Source organism: Phodopus roborovskii, unplaced genomic scaffold (assembly GCF_943737965.1).
Source record: "Phodopus roborovskii unplaced genomic scaffold, PHOROB, whole genome shotgun sequence".
Taxonomy (NCBI): Eukaryota; Metazoa; Chordata; class Mammalia; order Rodentia; family Cricetidae; genus Phodopus; species Phodopus roborovskii.
The window spans coordinates 11,736,643-11,763,382 of NW_026126611.1; the positions used below are offsets into that span (position 1 = coordinate 11,736,643).

Below are 26,740 nucleotides of genomic sequence, written 5' to 3' on the forward strand. Positions count from 1 at the left end.
TTGGGGGGGGGGGTGTGGGGATAAATTTAATTGTATTTCCAAGACAACCTTTACAAAGGCAAGATGAGATTTCAAACCCAAGTCCGAGGATACAGGTAGTAAGCATAGGTCTCCCAGTATACTTGATACCATGGTTCCTTGGATAATTCCTGGGTATAGCACACGGGCCATGGTTAAGCTAAAGCCAGAGGTACAAAAATGAAAGGCTACAGGATCACAAAGAAGAGTAGCTGGGTAACAGCGTTAGTAACGCTCATTTTAGCGAGTGGCACCAAGCTAGCCATTAAAGTAGTTGGAACCACCAACTCGATGTGGTGGCTTTTGGGCTAGCCTAGCTTTCCCTTTCCAGGGCTATTTGTCTGGGGCAGAGAGGGCAAGGGGACTTTTTCAAAGTGAGGCGGGGCCAGATTCTCAGGATGAGAAGGGATCCCAGGTCCCCATGGCCCACCCCACACTTTCTCAGAAGCTCATCCCCAGGTACGGTCCCCACCATATCCAACAGGTAGACAGGCGACTGTGTGTGTGTGTGTGTGTGTGTGTGCGCGCGCGCGCTCGTGTACTTGCATTTGTTTCCATAAGGTGCTTTAATGAATATTCAAATTTCTTTAAAAATATGGACCACTTCAAGAATTTGCATGTCATTGTTGTTAATCCTCCCTGTGTTGTTTCAGTTTTAGCATGTGTGCTGCCAAAGCAAGCATGCCAGGTGACATTTCTAGGCATAGGTTTTCCAGTTAAGTCTTTGGTTCTGAAGGAGATAATCCCAATCCCTGCTATTTCCTACATCCCAGGAGGTTCAACTCATCTGGGGCCCACAGGCCGCATACACCCCAGACTAGCCAAGAACTTGGCCCAACACGAAATCATAAGCTTACTTAAAGCGCTGAGGTTTATTTTAAAAACCACTTTTTTTTTGTTGTTGTTGTTTAACTAAATTATGTGCTTTGCAATTATAAATTTTGTAGAGGACAACATTGTGCCTCCATGTCAAAAGTTTGGACACCCCTGGTTACTCCCTTTCCTACACAACAGGCCTTCAAATGCTAGACCAGTAGGTCCAGAACCCCACTGCACACCCGGGAGGAAACTCCTACATGGATGAGCTGACTTTGTAGAACATCACATAAAGACATACTTTGCTGTATTTTCTGATGTTTCATTCCCAAGGAAGGTCTTATAGCATCGTCCTGCAGCATCCTTTAGCCATTACTGAAATTCCTTAAATTTTCTCTTCAATGCTTACAACCTCATCTTTTATGCATTAAGTAGTGTGAGCCAGGGAGTCTAGGAAACTTGGCCACAACAAATCTAATGACAGAGTTTCCTATCCTATAAAATCTGGTGAGTTATCACAAGGAGGAAGGCATGCCTTCAGATACATCTTCGTCCTCAACTACCTCAGAACACCCCGTGACATGAACAGTCAGTCTTTCATACAGTAAATATTTATCCAGTGTTATCATGAGTCAGGGATTGGGCACATGAAGACGATCATGTCAGACGCTGTGTCTCCCTCCCAGGACTTCTAACTGATGGGAGATACAGATAACTCAGTGATTATAGCAACTGTGATAAACACTAAGAAGGGAACACAGGGCAGGCGCTGGATTAAGAGCATGCGGGATGAGGTTTCACTGGCTTTGGAACATCATGGAACATCAAGAGTCTCACGTCTAAGCTGGGACATGACCATCGGATAACTACTACCTAGATGTAGTGCAGATTGAGCCAGAGACAAGGGGTTGCGCTCTGCGCTTTCATACGCTTTAGCTGGCATTTCCTACAGACGGGAAGTGTGGCCGCAGTCAACAGTTCAGAGCACCGAATGGGCAAGATCACCCAGGGCATGTAAGCATGGTAAGAAAAAAGGACAGAGCCACGTACCAGCTATGCGTGGCCTGACCCTGAACTCCAAAGTTACAGGCACAAACAGCTATAAATATATGCCATTCATCCCAGACGGCTTTATGATTTGGAAGGTTTACATTTTCCTTTAAGAGCGGTCAGAAAAAGACCAAAAAGAGTCAAAGAAGGGAATACGGAAAAGGGAGCGGACTGTGACATAGCTTGGAAGGAGGCAAAGAACGACCATGTCTAGAGATGAACTAACGAGCTTAGTGACAAGGAGTGCCACTGCCAACCACTGTACAGCAGGGGTTTCTGATGAGCCAATTGGATACCACTTGATGAAATAAAGCGGAAATGCCCAGGTCACAGGAAGAGGGCTTATCAGGCCTCTCTCCAAATGTCTAACTAGCACAGCATCAAGGGAAGTCAAAATGGAGACTGAGTCAACCTCACATTTGTGTAGATACGACATGAATAGAAGAAAGGAAGAGACCACAGACATCTGTCTTGCAAAGGCCACCTATTATTTGAGAAGCTACGCTTTATGTCACATGGTGGATTCCGTTTTCTCTCCCCAGGATATGCTGGCAGAGCTGAAGGAGACACGCCCAGTGATGACCTCAAACTTCAGCCAGCCATCCAGTTCTTAATTGGAAACACAGGACTCTTCAGCTTGCTGCCAACGAACACAATGCAGGAAAAATCCCAAAGTAGGAAGTATTTATTGGAAGCAATAAAAGGAGAGCTACAATAAAATTTTATTTCACCCCATTCCTGTATTTGATATCAAAATTTGGTTTAATTGTTTCCCCATATCCTTAGCTCAGATCCCAAATCCCCAAGTTGGTTTCAAAAGGAGTAACTTCCAAGGTAGGTTTCCTTTTCTGTTCCTAGGAAGGCTCTTTGTTATGGAAATGGGCTATGAGATCTCCTCACCATCTCCAAGCTCCAGCTGCCTTGCTAATGACACATCTACAATATTTACCATGCAGTTTTGATGACATTTCAGGGGACACCATTATGAGAATTTTCATAGTTCCCGCATTGCTGTCACCGTTCAGGGCACACACAAACAACAAAAACACCCGACAATACCGTGAAGCCTTTTTGCTGTTGATGACAGAGATTTATCAAGATATTCTGTGACAACTGGAAAGACGTTTATTCGAAAGTCAGAGAGATTTCTTATGCAGAGCCAAGAGGTAAAGATTTGAAGTACATTTAAAATAGAATTTTGTCAGAGAGTATCATGGGCACCAGCTATGCATGGCCTGACCATGAACTCCAAAGTTATACATGCACAAACAGCTATAAATATATGTCATTCATCCCAGGCATCTTTATGATTCGGAAGGTTTAAAAGCCCTTTACTATCTGGCGATAAATGTGACAGTCCATTTGCTTGCTTTCCCAGTTACAGCTGATGGGGTGAAGAGTTAAAGGCCCTGTTAGCATTTGTGTCTTCTAATGACCCACGTCCTATTCTGCCATGAGTCCAACTTAAAGAAAACCTCACAGATGGTCAGAAGGTAGAAAGGGAAAGGCTTACAAAATCAGGACAGTTGTCTGTGAATTGCACCAAAAGAGTGGGTTGAAACATTCAAGGGAAGAAATCTGACTGGAGCATTTGGCATTCCGAACAAACAAAAGGAAGTGAAGCTGACACAAAGGATCTTCGTTTCCTGCGGCAGGAAACTCAGCCTACATTCGCAGAGTAGTGGGAACTTTTAAAAATGGTTCTGCCCAGTGAGTTCATAGAAATTCTGCAATCTTCTACAGGCAACTTGGTGTACCAGACCAATAAGGGCTCAGGGCACATTCAAAAGGCCTGGATGCCCATGCCAAGTCCTCGCACAAAATTCCTTTTCACCAGTGAAACTGGGAAGATGTGTAAAGCTCAAGAGCCCCTAAGAATCATCTGACATGTTGGAAGGCAGGTCATTCCCACTGAAGATGAAATCCTACAAGCTGAAGGATGGTTTACCAAAATGGGGTGGGGGGGGAGGTGTTAATCTGTTCTCTGTTTGAGTTATTAACAATAGAAATATTTCTTAGGCGCATGTAATCATGTCAGCAAGGGGCCCACAGCACTGTCTGTCACAGGGCTTCTGAAATACTATTTCCACTTGTGAATCCTTTCAACCAAGAAAGTTGTATATGATCTCAGGTATATAAAATAGGTATGCAAATCAAACAATAATAAATAATAAATGTAAGAGCTCAATCCTTTGGTATATATAATTTGACCATTTATTAAAAAGGAAAGTGGATTTGCATACTAAGGTGATGTGCAATGGTTTTTATGTCATAATGAAATCTTGGATGAATATTTACTACTATAGGACACAAGGCATCTTCAATATTTTTCAGTTGAAAGATGTCTTGATTTAATAATCGTCAACGATGAGAATGCTGCTATGCATAAATATGTCAATCAAAAAAAAAAAAAAAAAAAAAAAAAAAAACAAACAAACGGCAGAAGCGTATTTAGGACCATTGTAAAAATTGATGGGAATTCTGTTTTTATCCCGAGCTAAGTTTGTCTAGCCTTTTTTTTTTTTTTTTTAAATGAAACTCAAGTCAGCAACTCAAATAACAATTTTAAAAATTAAACACTCTCACACCATACAACGTAAGGCCATACCAACTTGATACTTGAATGTTGAAAATGATGGGAAGAAGATATTAAATATCAAAAGTCTCCCGTCTCCATAATCAAACCAGTGTATTTCTATTAGAATAGAAAATTTTCACATGTACAGCTAAAAAATGTGGATTTGAACTCATGTGTTTCAGGATGTGGTGTATGGTGTGATGACATGCTCATGCAAAGTACACATGCCCTGCATTCAAAACACATGATGGAGCAAAGCTGTGCACTGCCAAGGACATGTCAGGTATAGCATGTGCTTTCTGAATTAATTTCTGATGTCTGTGCATTCAGAACTCTTTACTGTTGCCCACCCCCCTTTTTCTCCTTTTGTAACCATCACGTATGATGACATGATTCCAGACTTAAGAAGCTGGATCTAGCATGTGGCCAGAGGCCAGGTCTTAATGGCTCAACTCCCACATCGGGAACTTGATAACAATACCATCATTGCTTTTGCTTAAGACATATCAGCTCTGTTCTTAGCTCAAAGCTGGGTCATGCCTACATCTCAGCTTCATTTCTAAAACGCACAAGCCCCAGATGGAGCATATCACAGCCACTTCATAAGAAAAAAAAACATGTCATGAATCATGAATCTTCCTTTATTATCAGATAACATATTTCCTTGGATCTTATCCTAAAGGGTTTGGAGAGTAAACCCAAGGCCTCACAAATGCTAAAGCAATAGATCTACAACTGAGTGACAACTCCTGTCCAAAATCTCCTGGACTAGACCACAGTGAGAAAACTCAGTGGAACCCACCAAGACTACACAAAGCCTGGGGAAGGGAAACAAAATTAAAAAAAAAAAAGAAAAGAAGCGTGTGCGTGTGTGCGTGTGCGTGTGTGTGTGTGTGTGTGTTTCTTTAGGGAGCCTGTCTACTTCAAGTGCGGGTGTGTACCTCCTTTCTCAACTCTTAGGTGCTTAAAAATATCTCAGTATCCAAAGATGCGTTTGTTCATTGCAACCTTGCATCACGCATATGTGCCTAAAAACAACCTTGACTAGAAGATGCTCCAAACTCAGATGCAGGCGTGGAGGAATGACCACGCCCCTCCTGCCTTTCCTTTCAGTGGTAGGGCCTACAGAGTACCTGCAGATAGAATCAATATCTCTAAGCTCAGGTATAGAAAGGAGGAATTTGGGGAGTACACGTGCTGGTAGCCTGAGGGGCAACATTTAAAGCACAGTCAATGGAGGTGCTGCACCAAATTATTTGGGAAAAGAAAAACTGTATTGAACAAGTACAGACCTCTCTGTCATTATTCCATAAACAAGATAGGGTAATAAATGTTTGTATAGCTCTTGCACGGTGTTAAGTACATGGGCAATCTAATAATGGCCTAACGTTTATAAAACAATATGTGCAAACTATATACAAACACTATGGCATTTTATAGGAGGGGTTTGGACTTCATATTTTGGTGTTCCCGGGAACCTAGAGTCAACCCCTGGCAGATACTAAAAAGTTCAGTCAAATGATTTCCCTTCTAGAGAGTCTTCCTTAGGAGACAAATGCACAAATATAGATGTCCCAGGGCTATTCATTTGAGTATGGTTTACAGTGATCCCAACAGTGGAAATGTCAAAGAGAAAACTGTGGACCATTCCTGAACCATCGTCAAGCCATTTTCCCCTCTCAATGCACTAGGAGAATTAGGACACTCAACTAGTGATGGCGAGGCCACCATTACACATGCTCCCCATGGGCCAGGAGCTGCAGCTCTGGAAAGAGACCAGACATAAACAACAGAATGCTAGTCACATGGCCATAAAAACAGTGATGTGCACTAGCACACTCCACCACTGAGCACACGCGGTATGACCACATTTAAGGAACGATCTATCAGTGCGAGGCCATCAGACCCAAGGGGCTGTGGAATTGGTGGTATTTTACACTCTTGCTTATTTTCAGCATAAAAAAAATTCTTATAGTGAGACTACTTTTTTTTTTTTTTTTGTTTTTCAAGATAGGGTTTCTCTATGGTTTTGGAGCCTGCGCTGGAACTAGCTCTTATAGACCAGGCTGGTCTTGAACTCACAGAGATCAGCCTGCCTCTGCCTCCCGAGTGCTAGGATTAAAGGCGTGCACCACCACCGCCTGGCGAGACTACATTATTTTTTATAACTGTCTTACTTTGCTTTCTATTGCTATGATAGAACACCGTGAGACCAAAAGCAATTTGGGGAGGAAAGGGTTACTCCAATTTATAATACTCAGATCACACTCCATCTTTGAGGAAGCCAGGGCAAGAACTCAAGGCAGGGACCTGAAAAGAGGAAGCTAAGCAAAAACCATGGAGAAATGCTGCTTACAGGCTGGCTCAGCCTGCCGGTTCAGGGCCACCTATAGCGGGATATACCCTCCCACATCAATCATCCATCAAAAGTGGCCTAGACTTATCTACAGGCAAATATGATGCTGCGGCACTTTCTCAGTTGAGAATCCCTCTTATATCAAGCTGACAAAAACCAAACAAACAAAACCTCAGGACAAAGACCAACAAAAAGAAGCAGAAAACAATCCCATGGAAACTCTAAACTAACTAGGAGTCAAGTCCACAGCTAAGAAATGTTTCTGCCTGAGACATTAATGGATTTGGTACCTCAAGCCTCACAGCTATCATCTGCCTACCTACTTATCCATTCATCTGTCCACCTATTATCTTTCTATCCGTCTGTCTGCCTGTCTGTCTACCTATCCACCTACCTAGCATAGGCAATAGTCAACTGCACAAAATTACAAGACCACACAAGAATTTATGTCTCTTGATGGCCTCTAATATCAAAACAAAGAAATAGTTCAAATCTCTGATTGTCTAGTTCAGCTAGCAAAAACATTTTTAAAGAGACAACAGTCCACTTTTCCCAAAAGTACCAATTCATTTTTATATAACAGTCTACACAATTGAAAATGGCGCCCAACCTTAGTTTGAAATGCAAGGAGGCTTTGTAAGGTCCACATGGGAATGACCCACCAAGGACATTACCAAGAGCACGGACATTTCACAGTGTATCTTAAAACATTATTGGAAAGTAAAATATGGAGCAACACACTTCTTAAGCCCTTACTCAGTTCAAAATAATGATGTGCTTCTGATCATTATTTTGACTTTTTTTCCAAGCCTGGAAAACGGAATTTAAATGTCTGGGACAGCTGGACATGGTAACGCAGGCCTGTAGTCCCAGCACTTAGAAGATACAGGCAGGAGGATGAAGGGTCCAAGAGCATCCTGGGCTACACAACTTATGACTTGGTGGGAGGGAGAAGCAGCCCAGGGAGCAGTCGAGTATAGGCTAAGAAAAGTAAAACCCCCGGGGGCTGGGAGTGTAGCTCTGTCGCACAGCATTGGCTTGGGATGCATGGATTTGCTCTCTAGCACTGCCAAAGGAAACCGCCACACTTATGTAATGGCTGATGCCTTTGCCTATAGTGTGACAGACTCTGCGTCTGAGCCCCAGCATCATAGATTAAAAAAATACATCAGCAAAGTTAGCAGCTTGTTACTGTATATACAGAACAGAGATTAATTTGTTCAGGGGGGCGGTGTGTGTATGTGGGGGGGGGAGGCCTTTCCTACCTTGTGGCAAATGGAGGCTTGTCAATTGAAACAAAAAGTAACAAGGATAAAACTGAGAACACAATGTACTTAATGGGGTGGGCGGGCAGAGGCTCCTCAGGCGAGAGTCAATTTGGAGTGGAGGCTTACCCAGCAACCAAGACGTATTTTCCATCTTTTTGATCCTTTAACCTCTCCAGCAGGGACAAACGGACTTTGGCTTTGGTCTTGCCATAGATTTCAATTTCATCTGCAAGCAATCCTATCTCCTTGGCAAGGACATCCACAGCTTTTGGAGTCTGTCTCCTGGAAATCTCAATATCACTGGAGGGAAAGAAAGAAGCATGAAGGAGGCAGTGCCTCAGCTTAGGTGGTCGGGGCTTGAGGGAAAAGCATCCTTGCATCCCGCCAACCACTAAATCAGCCCAATTGCTCTGTGGTCCCTTTTCCCAGGCAGAATAAAACACAACTGCTAACAATTAAGATGCATGAGAAAGTGACTTTTCTCTCCCTTTCTTTTTTTCCTTTTGAGATATCATTACAAAACACTTAGCAAGATCCTAATGGCAGGCACAAAGATACCCATCGCGTCACACAGAGAAGGCAATTGTGGTTTTTGCACTATGGCTATGGTAAAGCCATTATAGAGCACAAAGCTCCTCGAGGCAGGGGAGGAGACAAAGGCCACTGCAAGATGCTCTCCCACATGGCTAGCCAAAGTGTCTCTTGGCTACTCACAAACATGGAAATGCTGTTTTGTTTTATCTCCTTCCACACTTTCTCTCTTTCCCATTTCCAGTTCAAAAAATATTTTATTAATTAGGTAATAGCTCGTGAAAGGATGCAGCACCCGACCTTCATCTGAAGGGTGACTGGGCACCAGACCTGACTATGAGGTGACCAAACGGTCATTGACATTACGGGGGCTCTCAGCACCAATGTGTGCACTGTGGACCACAGAGACCACCGATTTGCCCAGACATCTTTCTTATTTGGGGCCAGCCTGTCCATTTATCCCACTGAACATCTGCCTAAGAGGGAGGACCAATTTCACACTTGTTCCCAGAGCCTTAAGTCTCACACAGAAGAGGACAATCATTCCCTGGCAGTCCCTGGGACACTGTGGTCCTTGAGGGCAGCAGGAGACCACCCTCGCTGCTAAAGGCAACTCCTCAGCTGCAACTCTTTTCTGTTGCTGCTGCCAAGAGAATCTATAATTCTCTTTAGACAAGAGGACCAGGGCAGTCTGACCTTGGTATAGGAGGTAATAGTAAATGCTCCCCATCCTCACGGCTCTAGAGGGTACCAGGGAAGCTGGGAGAAGAGAGTGAGGATTTAGCCAGGGTAGGCTCTGCTCTTGGTGATTTCTTCCCCAGGCCACTGGCATAGATCCTTCTATTTCTCTCTCCACCCACCCTGAGCTCCCGGAATCTTATTTTATCTTGTCTTCCTAGCTATAGTTTTTCACCTTTTGTCATCTCCGAAAGTGAGCAGCTAAATCTTGGCGATTTTTCCACATTGCCCCCTTTATTACTTGAAGAGCCCAGCGACATCAATTTTGAGTTTTGTTTGTTTGTTTGTATGGGGACCTGGTTGGCCTGAAGACTCTCAACCCTCCTGCTTTATTGTCTCATATGCTGGAGTTACAGGCTCATTTCAATTTTTTTTAAAGTGATTTATAAACTATACAGTCTGTTTTCCTTTCCCCAGTGGCTCTAGAAATCACATTTGGCTAGATAACTAAAGCACCCACCCCTAAGTAGAATACACTTTGGAAGATTTTGGAATTTGATGGAATCTATCTCAATAACAAGTACATAATATAAGTAAATAATAAAAATTATTATGTTTAGCCTTCTACAAGTACCATGTATTGGCATGCTTGCAAAAGCCAATCAAAAAAAAAGAAGATATGTTACAAAATTGATTGTACCACAATAGGGATGAAGTTATTACGAATAGCATTGCTCCTTGGAATTTGTGTTAATGGCTTAAAGCACATACGTCTATGGCATAGTCTATTGTCAAGGTAAAAACAATCTCGTGGGTATGCTTAACTAGTAGACATCTGACTGCAGAGAAAAGAGGTCAATTCTGAAAGCCACTGGGTTCTGTCACACATACTTGTGACTCTAGTACTTGGGAGGCTGAGGCAGGAGCGTTACTGATTTTGAAACCAGCCTGGCCTACACAGTAAGAAATTTTTCTCCTCACACCTCCCCCAGAGAATTTGTAATCAAGTGAAAACCTCAGCCACTTGCTGGTTTTAGCCATTCAACACTCTCTACCCAGCATTGATGGATGGGATGACCCGGGGCTCCGGCATCACCAACATGGATAAGGTTGTGTGGCCAACTCATTGGGATGAGGGCATCAGCGGTGACCCTGGTTCAGATGTCGTATCACACTGACCATACTAAATCACGCACTAAGATTATATTCTGTAGTCTATATTTCCAAACTGTATGAAGAGACTGTGTAACTCAGAATCATTAAGGCGGCTGGAGAAAACACCCATCTCCATCACCACAGTGCCTTAGGGGACAATCCTGAAGGAAGCAGAATGCAGTTTCCCTATGGGTGCGCATGCCTTGTTTGGTCATTTTCCCCAAGACTAGAAAAAAGCCTGCCTGTTGCACTAAGTTGTTGGTCCATGTCCTGGGTGTTTCTAGCCCTGGTCAACACTTGCCAAATGCTGCATGACCCATATTCTGTCAAAGGACAAGGCTTTCTTCACGATGAAGAAAACAGTTTATATGTTTCCTTTTAATACAGGACACACCACTAAGAAGAAATGAAATGATATGCAGTCTTAATATAGATAGAACATGGTAAGCATGCTCATCAAGATTTAACCAGGAAGGACTGACTAGCAATGGAGAGACGGTGTCTCAGTTTGATGATTCGAGGGAATTATCCATCACCAAGACCCAAACACTGGGGCTGGTGATGTAGGCCTGTATAACCCCAGCACCCGGAGGATGGAGGCAAGGGGACCAGAAGTTCACATCATCCCTGGCTACATGGTGAGTTCATGGTCATCATCCCTGACTGCATGAGACCATGACCATATAAACAAAAGCTTGAAAGCCTTGAGTTATGCCTTTCATCTTTGACTGACTAGAGACCTATGTCCCTTGAGTGAGCCACCATCAGTACTACCAGCCAAGCACTGTGTCACCTACCTGGGGACCGGAGAGAGGGGCTGCAGTTTCAAGCAGTGAAGCCGCCACCTCCTGTGCTGCTGCTCTCGAAGCCACCTCCTGCCACTGCTGATCATGTTCTTCAGGAGAGAGAGAGGGAGGGAGGGAGGTCACCACATACGCCAGGGGGGGTTTACAAAGCCAGAGTAATCCCCAAGCAAGGTAATTTTCATAGAATATAAGCATCAATGAGATTCACGTGCAATTAGCCTTGCAGACTTTGCTTACGGGCTCGTAGATAGCTTAAGTGTTCACAAAAGACAACGAAAATACAGATACGATTATTCTGATTTTTTTTAAACGTTTTATTTGTGCATGAATGCATGCTTATACATGGAGATCAGAGGCTAATGTCAGGTAGTTTCTTCTATTATTCTCCAACTTATGCTTTTACAATTGATGGATTAATTCTTGTTATATGTGTGTGGGTGTTTTCCCTGCATAAATCATCTACGCACCATGTATACAGAATGCCTGTGGAGGCTGGAAGAGGGCATTGGATCCCATGGAACTGGAGTTACAGATGGTTGTGAGCTGCCATCTGCATGCACCGGCCTAGGTCCTCTGGAAAGGCAGCTAGTGTTCTAACCACTAAACCTCTCGAGCCCTACCACGTTAGTTCTGAGACACGATCTGTCATTGAACCAGGAACTGTACTGTCTCCCCAGCAAGTCCCAGAAGTCCCTCTGCCTCTCTAATGTTGGGATTACAGACTCACAACACTGCTCCCTGCTTTTTATGTGGGTGCTGGGGTTCAAACTCAGTCCCCTCAGGCTTGTTGTCCAAGCAGTTTATTGACTAAGCTATCTATCTCTCTAGGCCGGTGGATGGATTCTTCATCTCAATTAGGAAAAAAAAAAAAAAAAAAAAAAAAAAAAAATGAAGACAGCATAAGCCTGTGTGAAAGATGAACTTGGGTGTCCAGCTTCCACAATATGTAATGCCATTTAATACAATCCTTCTGCAGTCATATGGAACGTACATGGAAACCGAATTACTCATGCCCATCTACATGTATGTGAAATTATGATAAACAGATGTAACCCTGAGAGCTCTGGCATCCTCAGAATGCTCAGCAGACTAAGAGCTGGTAGCATGAAAACATGCCTACAAACTTCTCAACAGCCCGATATGTTTTCTCTCTGAAGAGGCTAGGTGATTTGCTTCTACCAAAAGCAAAAAGTGGCAACATATGATTTCTTTCGGAAAGCACCCCCCTCCCAAACACATCCTTTGCTGCTTTTGGGTCACTCACGGTGCTCAAAGTTAGCTGCAGCAATGTAAGTAACCCTGTGGAGAGGTCTGCATAACAGCTAAGGGCGGGGCTCAGGGTCACATGTCGACAGCCACCTGCAGCTGCACTATCTCGGAAGTGAGTTCTCAACCCTCAACCAAGCCCCTGGATGGCCATCTTGATTTCAACCACTGGAGAAGCTCGAAGCTATAACCACACAGCTAGCCAGTTCCCTGGTCTCTGATGCGGGGAGGCTATGGGACAATGCCTACTTCAAGTTGTGAGTTGTTATGTTTGAGAGTACCTTGGGTATCTGCCACACACAGATCATACGATGTTAGGCAAGCAGAAAGCATCTGTGAGCCCCCATTCCCTCACATCAGATACCCTTGACCCCAGGTGTGTGAAGTGTCTGAAACTGCACCCGATGGGCAGAAAACACTAGCAACTACTAAGAAGACACCCAAACTCAAACAGCCACGTCAAACAAACCTGTATGCGCAGAGCTGCAGCCAGGAGACTCACGTCCTCTTCTGTGATGAGTCCGTTCGCGGCGGGGACCCCAGGAGAACCACCTCTCAGCTTCCCTGCGAAAACACGGAATAGAAAAAGGTTTGCAGCGTACTGTCATTACAAACAATTGCCCCTTGCAAAAATCCGGCATACTGAATCACGGCGCCCATCAGGTGTTGTGTTGTCCAAGGACGTTGGGAGGTCGGGGAATGTTTATAGGCAAGTGACCTCTGATACAGCCTTGAGGCTGTCACTGGGTTTCTTTTGTATTTTACATCAGAGGGATGTCCATGTCCACTTGGGCTGTTAACCAGGGATAAATGGAGGCATGGTTTGAGGAAGCACAGTGGTCGGGCGGCATCTCACACCGAAGGACACAGAAGCAACCTGGGCGGTCTCTTCAAGCTCCCAAGTGTCATGTGGTAGCCCAGCCCTGAAAACCCAGCGCTTGGGTAGTTGAGGCAGGAGGATACAGTTTGAAGCTATCCTAGGCTTCATAGCATAATCCTGTCCCATCTCAAAATTAAAAAGCAAAAGGACATACATATCACTTGCAGATTATATATTTATATTTTCAAAGTAATAACTGTGGATTGTTTGTTTGTTTGTTTTCTTTTAAGACAGGGTCTCACTAGGTAGCCCTGACTGGCCTGGAACTCACTATGTACAACAAACAGGCTAGCCTCAGATTCACAGATTTACCTGCCATTACCACCCCCCCTCCCCCAACCAAGTTGTGAGATTAAAGGCATGTGCCACTATACCAAGGATGTGGTGTTTCTTTCCATGTGCGTGTATGTGTTCACATATGTGTTTCCACAGGCACACAGGAACCTAGGTTGCTGTGAAGTGTCTTCCTCGATCACTGCTTATGGAGGCGGGTGTGATGTTGAGCCTGGAGCTCACTGATGCTGCTAGTCTCTACCCCCAGAGCTGTGCTGCTGTCTCTACCGGGCTTTCTGTAGGTGATGGAGACCTGAAGTCTGGTCCTGATGCTTTGCTGGCAAACACTTTCTACAATGAGCCACCTTCCCAGACTCATGGATTTAGGGTTTTTTAATTATCGAAAGAAAATTCTGTCATAGAAATATGACCCGATTTCCATCAAAAGCGATTGTGTCTTAGGATATTGTTAGGGATTATCTGGTGCTACTTTGGGTCTGTGGTATCCCCAAAGGCTCACTTGGAAAGGACTGGTGCGTCCGCCTGCGGCTCTGCTGGGATATGTTTGCATTGTAGGAAGCTGGTACCTAGTGGGAGGAAGCTGGGTCACGGGGGTCATGCCCTTGGGACGCCACACCCTTCCTCTCTCTGTCTCCTTGTTGCCATACTCCTTCCATAGGCACCGTTCTGCCACAGGCGGCCTTGGTAATCGTGGAATGGACTCTTGGAAACCATGAACCAAAACAGACTTTCTTCCTTATCGGTTGATTGTTTTCTTGATACTTTTTCACAGTAACTGAAAGCTGACAGACATCCCTGAATTTCAAATTTGGGGAGCATCGATAAGAATTCCACTTTCTTAGGTAGTTAGCAATTATAAATTTTTTCCCCATAAGAAAACACACCTGTACCCTCTTTTAGAGGGGAAAAAATGCTTCTAAGAGCAATGCTTTTGAATTAAACAGTTTTCCTCTGTTTCTGGACCACTGGACTCTTAAATTATCCACTCTGCTGACAGTCCTTTGCAAGAAATTGCACAAAACACTTAAGAGTATGTGTCCCATGATGCTTTATTGTTGGATTCATTAAGGGTGTTGGAAAACCATATCCCCCACGTATAGTTTAAAGATTAGCAATGCTTTGGCTCTATAAATCACAGCTAGGCAAAGGACAAGCGTCAAAGGATGGGAGAGATTTGTTTTTCTTTGTTTTTAACCACTAGAGGCCTGCTCTTAAAATCCTGTCCAACTACTATGGAAAAGAAAAACGTTCTGTTCATTCTCCTGTCTTTAAGCAATGGAGAATCAAGTCAGCTACGTTCCATGGGCTGGTATCGATTTGTAAATGCATATTCTCAGAACATGAGGGGCACAGTCACACAGTAATGAATTCTTATCACTTCAGGCTCTTGCACAACACAGAGCTCAGGAAGAGAGAGACTGTGCTACCGTTTTGAAAGCTGCACGGAGGGCTGCTACATCTAAACTGGCTCATTAAGGACTTTAAGACAAGATGTACAACTTGAAGAACAGGGTTAAGCAAAGCAAAATATCCATCCATCCTTCCTTCCTTCTCCCTCCCTCCTTCCCTCCCTCCCTCCCTCCCTCCCTCCCTCCCTCCCTCCCTCACTAACCTAAGGATAGCGGATAGAAGGGAAATAAATCCAGGAGAATACAATGCCACTACTGGACCCAAGATCATGAGGCGTTTGTGGAAGAAAGCAGCAAGAACGAACAGGCTGATGAGAAGCTTGAGTTGAGGGAGCTATAACTCCAGAGATGCTAACAGAAGCCTGTGGCCAGTCAAACCTCCTCTTCTGCAGGGACCGGCCCTAACCCTAATTCACACTCAATTACACTCAATTAGCTACATTCAGTGACTACAAAAAGATGCTGTAGGTGTCAGGGCACCAGATCTGCCCACAAACGCTGGGCAAATTGATTATGTTCACACGCAGGGCTGACCCAAGCCTTTTAGGCACAGTGAGTGGACTAAGGCTTGCCATCTTATTCACACATACTAAGCAAGAGAGTTATTATTGCTGAGTTACACACAGACACACACACACACACACACACACAAACACACACACATTTCTGGAAGTGGCTGTCTAAATTTCAGGTATGCTTGGGGTATCATTTGCTTTTCCTTCTATTAGATTCAACTAAAGCTATGTTGTTGTTCCTTTGGTTTTTCAAGACAGGGTGTCTCTGTGTTGCTTTGGAGCCTGTCCTGGAACTAGCTACTAGTTCTGTAGACCAGGCTTGTCTAGAACTCATAGAGATCCGCCAGCCTCTGCCTCCCGAGTACTGGGACTAAAGGCATGAGCCACCAACGCTTATTTATTTGGCAGATTTGCTTTTATAAATCTTGTATTCTTTCTGGAGTAGGGATAAATATTGAGAGAGCATTGATTCCAGAGAATGTGAAGCCTTTAAGATGGGGTGGGGGCCTGGTGAAGCAGGAATACATTCTCAGGATTATTTTAATGCTAATGGCACAGAAAGGAAACCCCTGTCTCAGCCCCTTAGGTGCAAAGCAAAGACCCACCTGGAGGCTGTCCCCAGTCTGGGTGTCCACAGCCTACAGCAGGCCCTGCCCCATAGCAAGGATGGGTCTTTTCACTTTCCCACCCGATACTCTCGTTTAACTCCTGCCTCCTCTCGGGGCAAGTCACTTTAAAAGACGGCATTCCGTTTGTAATGTTTTTAAAGGATGAGGGCCAAAAACTGAGAAAGAAGAGACAAGGCTTCTGTATTATGTTGCTCCCTGTGGAAGTCAGAACAGCCCCTTCCTGGATCACTCTGGGAGGGGTGACAGACTTCACCCACCGCTCCGCCACCTCAGGACTTTGCTTTGATGCGGTGGCAAGCCCAGCAGTGGCAGCCAGTGGACCACTTTCTGTCACAAACCTATGCATCCACAGACAACTCTTTCGTGGCCTTCCTGCCTAGGATGACAAGTTACTCCAAAGCCGGACGTGCTAAAAACTGGACACCAATAAACCTTAAACAAAACACCCTGATGTCTTTCTGGGTGTTATTAATATATGAATCTGTAAGGTGAAATGGTGTCTCATAGTGAAGGGAGCCAGAAGGAATCCTCTAGTGAAAATTTATGACAGTGCCTTCGAGAACGGCCGCCATCATTTCAAGCATTTGAACCCCACCATCAAATCACAGCGTACAGTTTCTGTTCTTTTTTGTTGTTTTAAAGAATGTAAGTTATAAAGAAATGAAAATAATGGAAACATTAGAATTATATAACTTTGCAACCTCTTAAGACCAGATTAAGGAGGAATTAAGACACTACGTGCATAATCTAAGTGGTTGATTTATTTTTTTCCTTTTGAGAAGGCGCCCATGTATCCGAGGCTGACCTTAAACTTCTGACCCTCTGCCTCCACCCCACCCAGCACCAGGATTCCAGCTGTACATCACCACATCAGGTTTTATGGTAAGATGGGGATCGAATCCAGAGGCAAGAACACTACAAACTGAGCTACATCCCCAGCTCTGGTTTAAATCCTTTAAAAGGTAACTAACTGAATGTAGTAAGAATGAGTTAAAAATTGGCGGTATGTCTCAGGGATAGATGTGTGTGGGGAGCGGGCAATAGAGACATGGGTCTCATAATAAAGTGGGCCTCGGCCAAACAATGAGACTCTGTCTCAAAAACAAAACAACAAAATTTCTTCTCTTTGAATGATATAACCCGAGATCCATACTCCTCCTTTCCACTACAACAAACTGTGGCCCTCAAGGGAGAAAGGGAAAACACAAGGTTCCCTGGGTCACCTAACTTGTTGCCCCAAGTCCTGGGAGACGGCTCAGGACTTTTCCCTCAGTCCACATGAAACAACACGTTTTTAGTGTGGGATAACTCTGTAAATTTGAGTAAAACACAAAGATGTTGCTGTTTGGTCCTGCTTTCTGGACCCAAGACTAAGGACCAGCTTCTCTGTTCCACTCAATACACAGGTCCCCGTGCCTTCTAACATGGTGTACAGAATGGCTGTATGTAGGGCAAATTCTGTTCTTTAGCAATCAAGAACTTCCTGTGGCCTGCAAGATGTAGCTAGCACGCTCAGCTCCAGCACTAGGCCTGCCTGAACCTGTAAGCCAGCCACCCTCAATGAAATGTTTCTTTGTAAGAGTTGCCATGGTCATGGTGTCTCTTCAAAGCGATACAAACCCAAACTAGGACACATGTCCTTTCCTGAAGAAGCAACGTGACCATTTCCCCCCTGCCCCACCAAGGTGAAGCTCTTTACCTGACAAGATGTCATGGAAGCAATTGAGGACAGTGGCTCCTGACGGGATCCACGCAGCAGGGATCTCTTCTGGCTTAGGCGAGCCTAAGATCACAATGTCAGCCTCTTGAAGCTAAAAGGAGAAAAAGAGAGAAAACCACACACATCAATCTATAGCATAAAGATATGACTGACTTCCGATATGGCGTGACTCCAAAGTCACAGACAATTTTAATAAAAGACCCCGAGTTTTGATCTGAGCTGTGGGCCTGGACTAAATCCCTGAACCAATAGGCGTGTCTCAGTATAAGCAGAGCATGACTAACACATCTTAAAAAGAAAACGGAACTTTAAAAGCATCTTCACGGTAGCCGCCAAAGTGTATTCGCTACATGGTATTGTCATTTCTGTGTCCCACCCCTCTATAGGAAGAAAACAGAGGATCGGGAAGTTAGCTCGGTATGTAGAGAACTTACAGTACAAGCACGAGGACCCAGGATCAAATCCCCCAAACCTGGGAGTATAGCTGTATTCCAAGTTAGGAGGTGGAGACAGAATTCCCCGAAAACTGGTAGGCCAGCTAGACTGGGTCATAAACTGGCGAAAGATGGAAGAGATCCCTGTCTCAAACAAGGTGAAAACTGAGACCCTGACCTCCACACATGTTCTGTGGCCTCACATGAGCATGCACACACTCTCTCTTTTTTTTTTTTAAGATTTATTTATTATGTATATATGCAGTGTTCTGCCTGCATGCATGTCTGCGTGCCAGCAGAGGGTACAAGATCTCATTATGAATGGTTGTGAGCCACCATGTGGGTGCTGGGAATTGAACTCAGGTCCTCTGGATGAGCAGCCATTGCTTTTAACCTTCAAGTCATCTCTCCAGCTCAGCATGCACGCACTCTTATGTTCACGTGTACACACACACACACACACACACACACACACACACACACACACACACTCTGGAGAGGGAGCGAGGGAGGGAGGCAGTGTTTCTCTGCTGAAACAACTATCTGAGAAGCCATTCTTCCTCCTCTACCTGGCCATGACACAGTTAAAGCGCACTGAGACTCTTGGAGCCACCATCCCCGGCAATCTGACCAGTTCAAGCTGTACATGACTTCTGTAGACAGATCTGAAAAGCAGCTAGAACTTGTGGGTGATGTTATGTGTAGGGGAAGAGTGTTCTGGTGGGAAGACGATTGTAAACATCTGTTTCAAAAGAGCCATTTCTCATTTACATACTTAAGTGAGTGTCATAAATCCAACCACAGCAAGCCTCAAAGGAAATGCAAATGTTTAAGCCTGGCTCCGGAGCAGCAGATAAGAAACATCATTTTGCTAGATTTTCCTGCACGGGGGGTGGCGAAACATGAATACGTTAAAATACTTCTTGTAAGGGTGTCTAGAAGAACAAGGCTCAAGTGTTCATTTTGGGAAAAGACACGGACCGGAGCTTCATACTAGTCTCCCAAGACCCCTCAGACATGTGGTGTCCTCGATACTATCCATTTTCTTCATTACCTATAAATCTTGACAACTTTATTCCAGTTCCTTGGCTACGTACCTACACATACAATGCTAAAGTGGCAGCTCTAATAAGCGACTGGGGGCAGTTAAATCCCACACAGAAGGGGCAGAATCCTCCTCCCTTAGGCCAGATCGCAGTGTAGATGCTAATTCTTTCTGGAAAGAAAACGTGGTAGATGCTTAGGTCAATAACTAACCCACTGAGGATAGGGCAAGATTTTAATGATCTCAAATTCAAGAATTATCATCTCCCTGGCCACTCCAACTTCCTTTCCCCACAAGGGAAAGGCCTTGGCTAGAGCCTGGCTTGATACTTTACCTCATAACAAAATATTGCTTTCCCTGTGGAGACTAGAGTAGCGTAGCTAGAGGGAACCACCCACTCCCCGGGCAGAGGACCAAATGTTAAAACAATATAAGACACAGATACACGAACATTAATTTGGAGTACGTGGAGGTACAGTGCGGTTTAGGTAACATGAAAACTATTCCAGCGATGCTTATGGGGAGGGGGCATCAAATGTGGAGGGACGGAAGGACGCAGATGCAGTCGGGAAGGTTACATGAGGGTGTGCCTTTTTCTATCTAGCAACTGTAATGCATTCAAAGACTATAGTAGGAACAGCCCCATCATCGTGACTAGAAGGGACACATCATCACCTCTCTGGCAATGTATTTTAGAGGGGAATAAATAAGGGTCTTGGGTTTGATGGATTAAAGCTGGATTAAGTAAAACAAGACAAAACTAAACAATTCCCCCCCCCCCAGTCAAAACAAAAACCCAGTTGATGGGCTGATAAGATGGCTCAGTGTGTAAACCAAGCTGGAAGATCGAGTTTGTTCCCTGGTGCCCCTGTGATGGTGGCCGAGAAATGACTCTTACAAGTTGTTTTCTGAGCTCCACAAGCAAGCTGGGGCACGTGGGCATGTGTGTTTGTGGGCATGTGTGGCATCCCCCCATCAATAAATAAATAGAATTTTTTTTTTATAAAAGTTGAAAGCTTTATTGGAAGAACTTTGCTTTTTAGCACTTGAGAGTTATGGAACTTGCTTCTACATCTTTTGAACATTAAGAATATAAAGTTTAGAGCCTGGAGAGATGGCTCAAGTGGTTAAGAGCACTGGCTGTTCTTCCAAAGGACCGGGGTTCAATTCCCAGCATCAACATAGCAGTTCACAACTGTCTGTAATTCCAGCCTGGTCTACAGAGCGAGTTCTGGGACAGCCTCCAAAGCAATACAGAGAAACCCTGTCTCAAAAAACCAAGAAAAACAAAAAACAAACAAACAAACACAAGGGCCGGATGATGGTGGTGCATGCCTTTAATCCCAGCACTTGGGAGGCAGAGGCAGGAAGATTTCTGTGAGTTCAAGGCCAGCCTGGTCTACAGAGTGAGTTCCAGGACAGCTAGGACTATTCCAGAGAAACCCTGTCTCAGAAAACCAAAAACCCCCAAAACAAAGATACACTTTTAAAAATTATACTAGTGAGACTACATGAATCCTCATTCACCTCAGTTTTTTTGTTTGTTTTGGTTTTAAGGTAGCTGGGAGTGTGCAGGTAAAAACCCTGTCCCTGGTGAAGATGTTAGAACCGGGTCTTCAGGATGGGGGCGGGGGGGGGGGGGGAGCCACAGGGCAAACCACTGAGATATGAGGAGAAAACAGCATCCAATGACTACTGATTTTCTTTCCACATCTTGGAATGTAGCTCTATTAGTGTTTAGTGTCTGGATGGACTTCTGCTCCTCAGTCATCACATGGCTCAGCCACCAGTTGTCACACGCCAAACACCAAACACAGGGATGATGGGGGAAGGAGAGGACCCCCCAAACTCATATGACCCCTCACATGATCTTTAACTTCTAGAAAAAGGGGGCACGTCAGGCCCAGTGGCTTTACACATCCTGTAAGCCTCCATGATACTTCCCCACAGTGCTTTGCAAGGAGGGAAGTGTCCATGAACACCCCATGTGACTGGGAGGTTCCTAAAAAGAACTTCACATTTGTTTTTTTTTTTTTTAGAAGTGTCCCTTTTGTTTCAGAAAATGTCAATATTTCCAAAATTGCTGCTATTTTCTTAACAACAGACAAGGGTTTGGATAAGCAAGATTCATGTTTAACGAATAAATTATGCTCCGTGTATTAGTGCTTGGAAAGGACGACAGCCTGCAGGAGTACTCAAACAGTGAAGCATATAACTGCAAATCCAGGTCTCACAATACCATAACTGCCCTCCCAAATCCCATGTAAACACTGCACGACCAAAGTCTCATTCTGCAGTGAAAAAGAACAGGGTTACACAAAGTATACTCTATATGTAAATTTAGCAGTATGCATTTTGTATTTTTAAAGATTACCTTTTCTTGCTCTCCTTTCTAACGATTATAGGTACGTTTGTTTACACATGAACGCATTATAAGCTAGGATTCGCATGAGAACGTATGTTTGCTTTTTTTTTTTTTCTGAGATTGGGTGACTTCTATTAATTTTATACATTCTAAATCCATCCATTTTCCTGCAAATCTTGTGATTTTATTTTTCTTTAGACTCACTTTATATATTTGCCACACTTTTATTATCTATTCACCTGCTGATGGGCAACTCTTTTGGCTTAATTTCCTCCCTATAGAGATTAGAACAAGAGAAACCTGTTGCTGCTCTGAGACCTGCAACCAGAGCCTTCTTGTCAACTTGGATCCTTTAAAATAGTAACTTTGAAATTTGTGAGAATACTCATTTTTTGTCCCTGAATCTCCAAGAGTAACAAGCTAGGAATCTGCAAACAGTGAATCACGCTCCCTGCTACCCCACTTAAGGTATACTTCTAAAATGTTTTTCTTTGTTGTTGGATAAACATAACCCTAAAAATGTAACAAAAGCAAGTGGTGGTCAGACTGACCAGTGCTGTATGAGATCTGTCTCAGGAAGATTTCTAAGGAGGGGGGTTAGGATGGGTAGAGCGAGGGAGGAGACATGTGATACTGAGACATGGAGTGGGGGGGGGGGAACTGGACATCGGGGCTGAAACTGAGATTTGTCAGGGAGCAGCCGGGAAGGCGGGAGCCAGCTGGGACCTCACCCCCATGCTGAGGAAAGGAAGAACCAGAAGGCAGGGTAAGTTCTTCTTTGGGAGGTACCGATGTCAATTGGTAACAGGGGACTATGGTGCAGGATGTGTCACAGGGTTAGGAAGAGAGCGTATGGTCCTGCAGGGTAAGGGAAAGGGGTGAGGTTGAGAGTTGGACCACGCACAGTAGTTACATAGACTAGAAGCCAAAAACACATTCCTGGCAACAAGGAATTGATGGGTAATTTTCCCATAGCAACCACACATGCACACCCTTCTCACTTGAGTAGCACGTGCAGGCTACACATGGCGAGTTCATGCTGGTGCGATTTTTCATTAGCAGAGACCCTGGCTATTCATAAAATTTTAAAACTCGGAATGCCTAACATTGGATTTGAAATTAGCTGAGTCTAGGGACATACCACCCTGAGTGTGCCAGATCTTCATCTGAAATTAACTGAGCAAATACCATAAGGCCCTTCTCTGTATCGGTGAATCAACATCCATGTTTTCCTGCGTTAATAAAATGAGGAACATGGAAAGAGCTGGAACAACTCTGAAATGTCAAGCCGCTTAGATGGTTTCATTCAGATGGCGTCAGGCTTTGGCAAGATAAGAACATGAGAGCCGTAACAGAGGTATTTCCCCATCTCTGTGCCCACCCAGTGACCTCACCCTGGAAGAACTTTTTTCCTTGCAAGAATTGTGTGTATTTCTGTTGTCTACCCTCTCTCATGATCCGTAAAACAGATTATTAGCTTTTAAAACCTTAAGGCTTATTTCATAAATCACGATGACTGCAAGCCAAAGAGGCAACAGAGAATTATACTTTTATATCTACCAACATCCCCTGACGGATAATAAATGGCCTTCCCTTTCCTCAACTTTCCCAAGTTCAACTCTTACTTCATCATTCTATTGTCGTGTCTAAGCAGTGTGTCCAAAAATGCTAGAAAGACAGTTGGTCTCCTTTGAAGGGAATTTCATATCTCCAACTGGATAGGGCTGGGGATGTAGCTCAGCTGCTTTTGTGCTTATCCGGCATGCAGGAAGCCAGGATTCCATAAAATCAGGCGTGGTAGCACACATCTATACTCCCTGAACTTGCGAGGTAAAGGGAAGAGGATGAGAAGCTCAAAGTCATCTTTGGCTACAGAGCAATGTTTCTCAACCTTCCTCATGCTGAGACCCCTGAATATAGTTCTGCATGTGTTGCTGACCTCCAACCATAAAATTATTTTCGTTGCTACTTCATAACAGTCATTTTGCTAGGGCTATGAATTGTAATGTAAATACCTGATATGCAAATGCTCTTAGGTGACCCCTGTGAAAGGGTCGTTCAAACCCCCAAAGGAGTCCAGACTCACAGGTTGAGAACCGCTACAACGGATACTACAGAGCAAGTTTGGGGACAGCCTGGCTGGGCAAAATGAGACCCAAATATCACACATGAACATGCATACCTGCATCCCATCACCACCAACAAACAAACACCCTAGAAGTTAGGGAAGATGAGTTTTTTAAAAAAAGAAAACAGGGCCTTTTAAAAAAAAGAAGAAAACACGGCCTCGGATTCATTAATATGTATTCTTTCAAAGATCATAATTATTTTCTTCAAACTCTTGAGAAAAAAGGTAAGGCGGGGCAGAAGGGGGGAGGGTAGAATGGGGAGGGAGAGAGAAAGGAAGACGGAGGGGTAGGGAGAGTGTGTGTGTTGTGGTGAAGGTTCTGGAGGGGTAGATGGTGAGCCCCGCGATGCTCCTTCACGCTGACCATGTGTCTGCCTGACACAGCAGGCTCAAATTCAGGCACATGGATGGTGTGATGGGGAGTGAGGCTTTGCATCTCCTAGCATTTATGCTTTCCAGTTCCCAACCCCCCTCTACAGATCAGATTTCTGCCACTGCTCTCGTGAAGGACCGTTCTGGGCTTTATCTATTCCCCTGAGAGTTGATGAGTCATGACGCATGGCAGGCGGGGTCACACCACCTGGACTTGGGTCTAGGCTCTGCCATGGTGAGGATCCAGGCCTGTGGGGAGCCTAACACCTGATCTCTAGTAGCTTGCATGCACGCCTAAAAGACTAGGAAATGACTCCCTATACAAACAGATGGCACTTTGCCATTCTGTAAATATGTTTCTCTTATTGGTTAATGAATAAAGTACTGTTGGCCAATAGGAAAGCAAGATAGGCAGGACTAGGAGAAAAGGAGGATGCAGGAAGTAGTAGGGAGGAGATTCAAAATGTAGGACCCCGAGAGAGCAGAATGCTGGGCCCTCTCCGGTAAGATAAGACCACGTGGAAATACTTAGATTAATAGAAATGGTTAATATTTAAGACAGAGCTAGCCAATAAGTAATGCTAGTAACAGGCCATCAGCATTATATCTAATACACCATCTCTGTGTGTTATTTGGGGCTGGCATGGCTCTGGGACCAGGTGGGAAAACCTACTCGTAACAACTTCAGTCTCAGATTATGTAGAAGAGCTGCCATTAAATTTGTTATGTATTACATCCTCAGAAATCACTCACATCGGAGAAGCGGAAAAACAGATCACGTGCAAGCAGCCTGAAGGTGACATTCCCGACCTGTTTTTTTTTTTTTTTTTTTTTTTTTCTTTCTTTCTTTTTTTAGAACACAGCCCCAGAGTCCAGCAGGACTGATGAGGGCACTCTGCTATGCAATCACTACCTTACTTCTGCACCTGGACTCTCATGACTCAGGGCACAGCTGTGGTTGACCACAGGTGACTGCAGAGTCACATGGGTTGCTTGAAGGCTGAACTAAAACCCCAGTCTGGAGAAATCCCGAAGTGCCCAGCCAGGTTTCCCACAGACAACGAGGCAACACAATTCCGTTTCTGGTTCTTTAAACTGTCCCCCAAGCCCACGAATTGATACGCCACCAAGTGAATGTATTCCATGTTTGGAACACTTGCAGCATAACCCATCAAGACTGAAACCAGTTTGCCTACAGGATGTAGGGAGGGCACGTAAAACGAGGGCAACCGTGAAGAGGAAGGTGGAGACAGACGATGGTTTCATTACATTGGCCCCCCACAGACTTATCAGACCGCCACGCCAAATCCCACACTTCAGTATCTCAGCTGGCACCCTGAACCATCCGAGGCTAATCAGTCCGCTGATTGACATTGTTCCACTTATTCCTTTCAATATGCTCTCGTTTGAATCCCTTTCTCAACCAAGTCTGCTATTGTGGCTTCTAAAAAAGTTCCAGTCAGCCCGGCTTTGGTGTTGACAAGTCACGTGATCAGGCCAGAGGAAGAAAGTGAAAAGAATGGGAGCCAACATCTGGATGTACTTTGTCAAAGAAAGTGGAGTATCCAGCGCCCCCCAGGGTCCGTGAATATATGCTCTGCAGAAGCTAGAGGCTGGCTTTGCACGAAACTACATGGTGCCCATTCCTCACAGGACAGGCATCATGCCATCATCCCTGACTAGGTGTCACCCCACCCATTCCTTCATGCACACCACTGTGTTCTAGAAGGAAGCCAGGAGGGTTGGTCAAGTCCAAGGCCGAGGGGAGGGAGACACATGAAGTCTACTTCAGCTTGCCTATCTTGCCTGTCTCTGGAATCATAACGAGTCAGAATGATAACATGGGAAGCTCAACCTAAGGCTTTGGACCTGGTCGCTGTGATGAGCCACAGCTGAGCTGGGTGATGCTCTGGGTTCAGAGATGGGACTCGAAAGAGAATCGGGAATGTCTTGATGCATGCAGAGAGAGGAAAACGTAGGATAGCTTCCCTCTTCTCAAGGAGATATATTTGTTTATTTATGGTTATGTACGTGTACCTGCATCAGTTTATACATACCACATACATGCACAGATCTGTTGAGGCCAGAAAAGAGAATGTTGGGTGTGGGGAACTGAACCTGGGTCCCCTGCAAGAGCAATGCACACTCTTAACTGCTGAGCCACCTTCCAGCCCTACGTATCTGTTCTTCACCATTATAATCTCCAGAAAGTCTCTCCCAAGCCTCAGTTTTCTCTCCATGGGCATGAGGACAGTCCTGTCCGATAGGATGGGAGCCTTGACGTCACAGAGACAACAAATGGAACAGTGCATGAATTGTGACCCACCACTCAGCTAAAGTGACGACAGGCTGCCTGTATTAGTCTACAGTGTTGTCCAGGAGTGTGAAAAGGCCAGTCAACCATATAACTAGATGACTCCGTCCACT

The 26,740-nt window shown here is 44.6% G+C and overlaps 1 protein-coding gene across 1 annotated transcript in view; it reads right to left on the reverse strand.

Annotated features, from left to right (window-relative positions):
• Mthfd1l (methylenetetrahydrofolate dehydrogenase (NADP+ dependent) 1 like) overlaps window positions 1-26,740 on the reverse strand; it is a 150,028-nt gene that overhangs the window by 101,800 nt on the left and 21,488 nt on the right. Inside the window, exons 8-11 of the mRNA XM_051206011.1 lie at window positions 17,949-18,060; window positions 12,992-13,086; window positions 11,248-11,345; window positions 8,213-8,386 (exon numbers count right to left, since the gene is read on the reverse strand). Coding sequence (XP_051061968.1) covers window positions 8,213-8,386; window positions 11,248-11,345; window positions 12,992-13,086; window positions 17,949-18,060 — 479 coding nt within the window. The remainder of the gene's footprint in view (window positions 1-8,212; window positions 8,387-11,247; window positions 11,346-12,991; window positions 13,087-17,948; window positions 18,061-26,740) is intronic.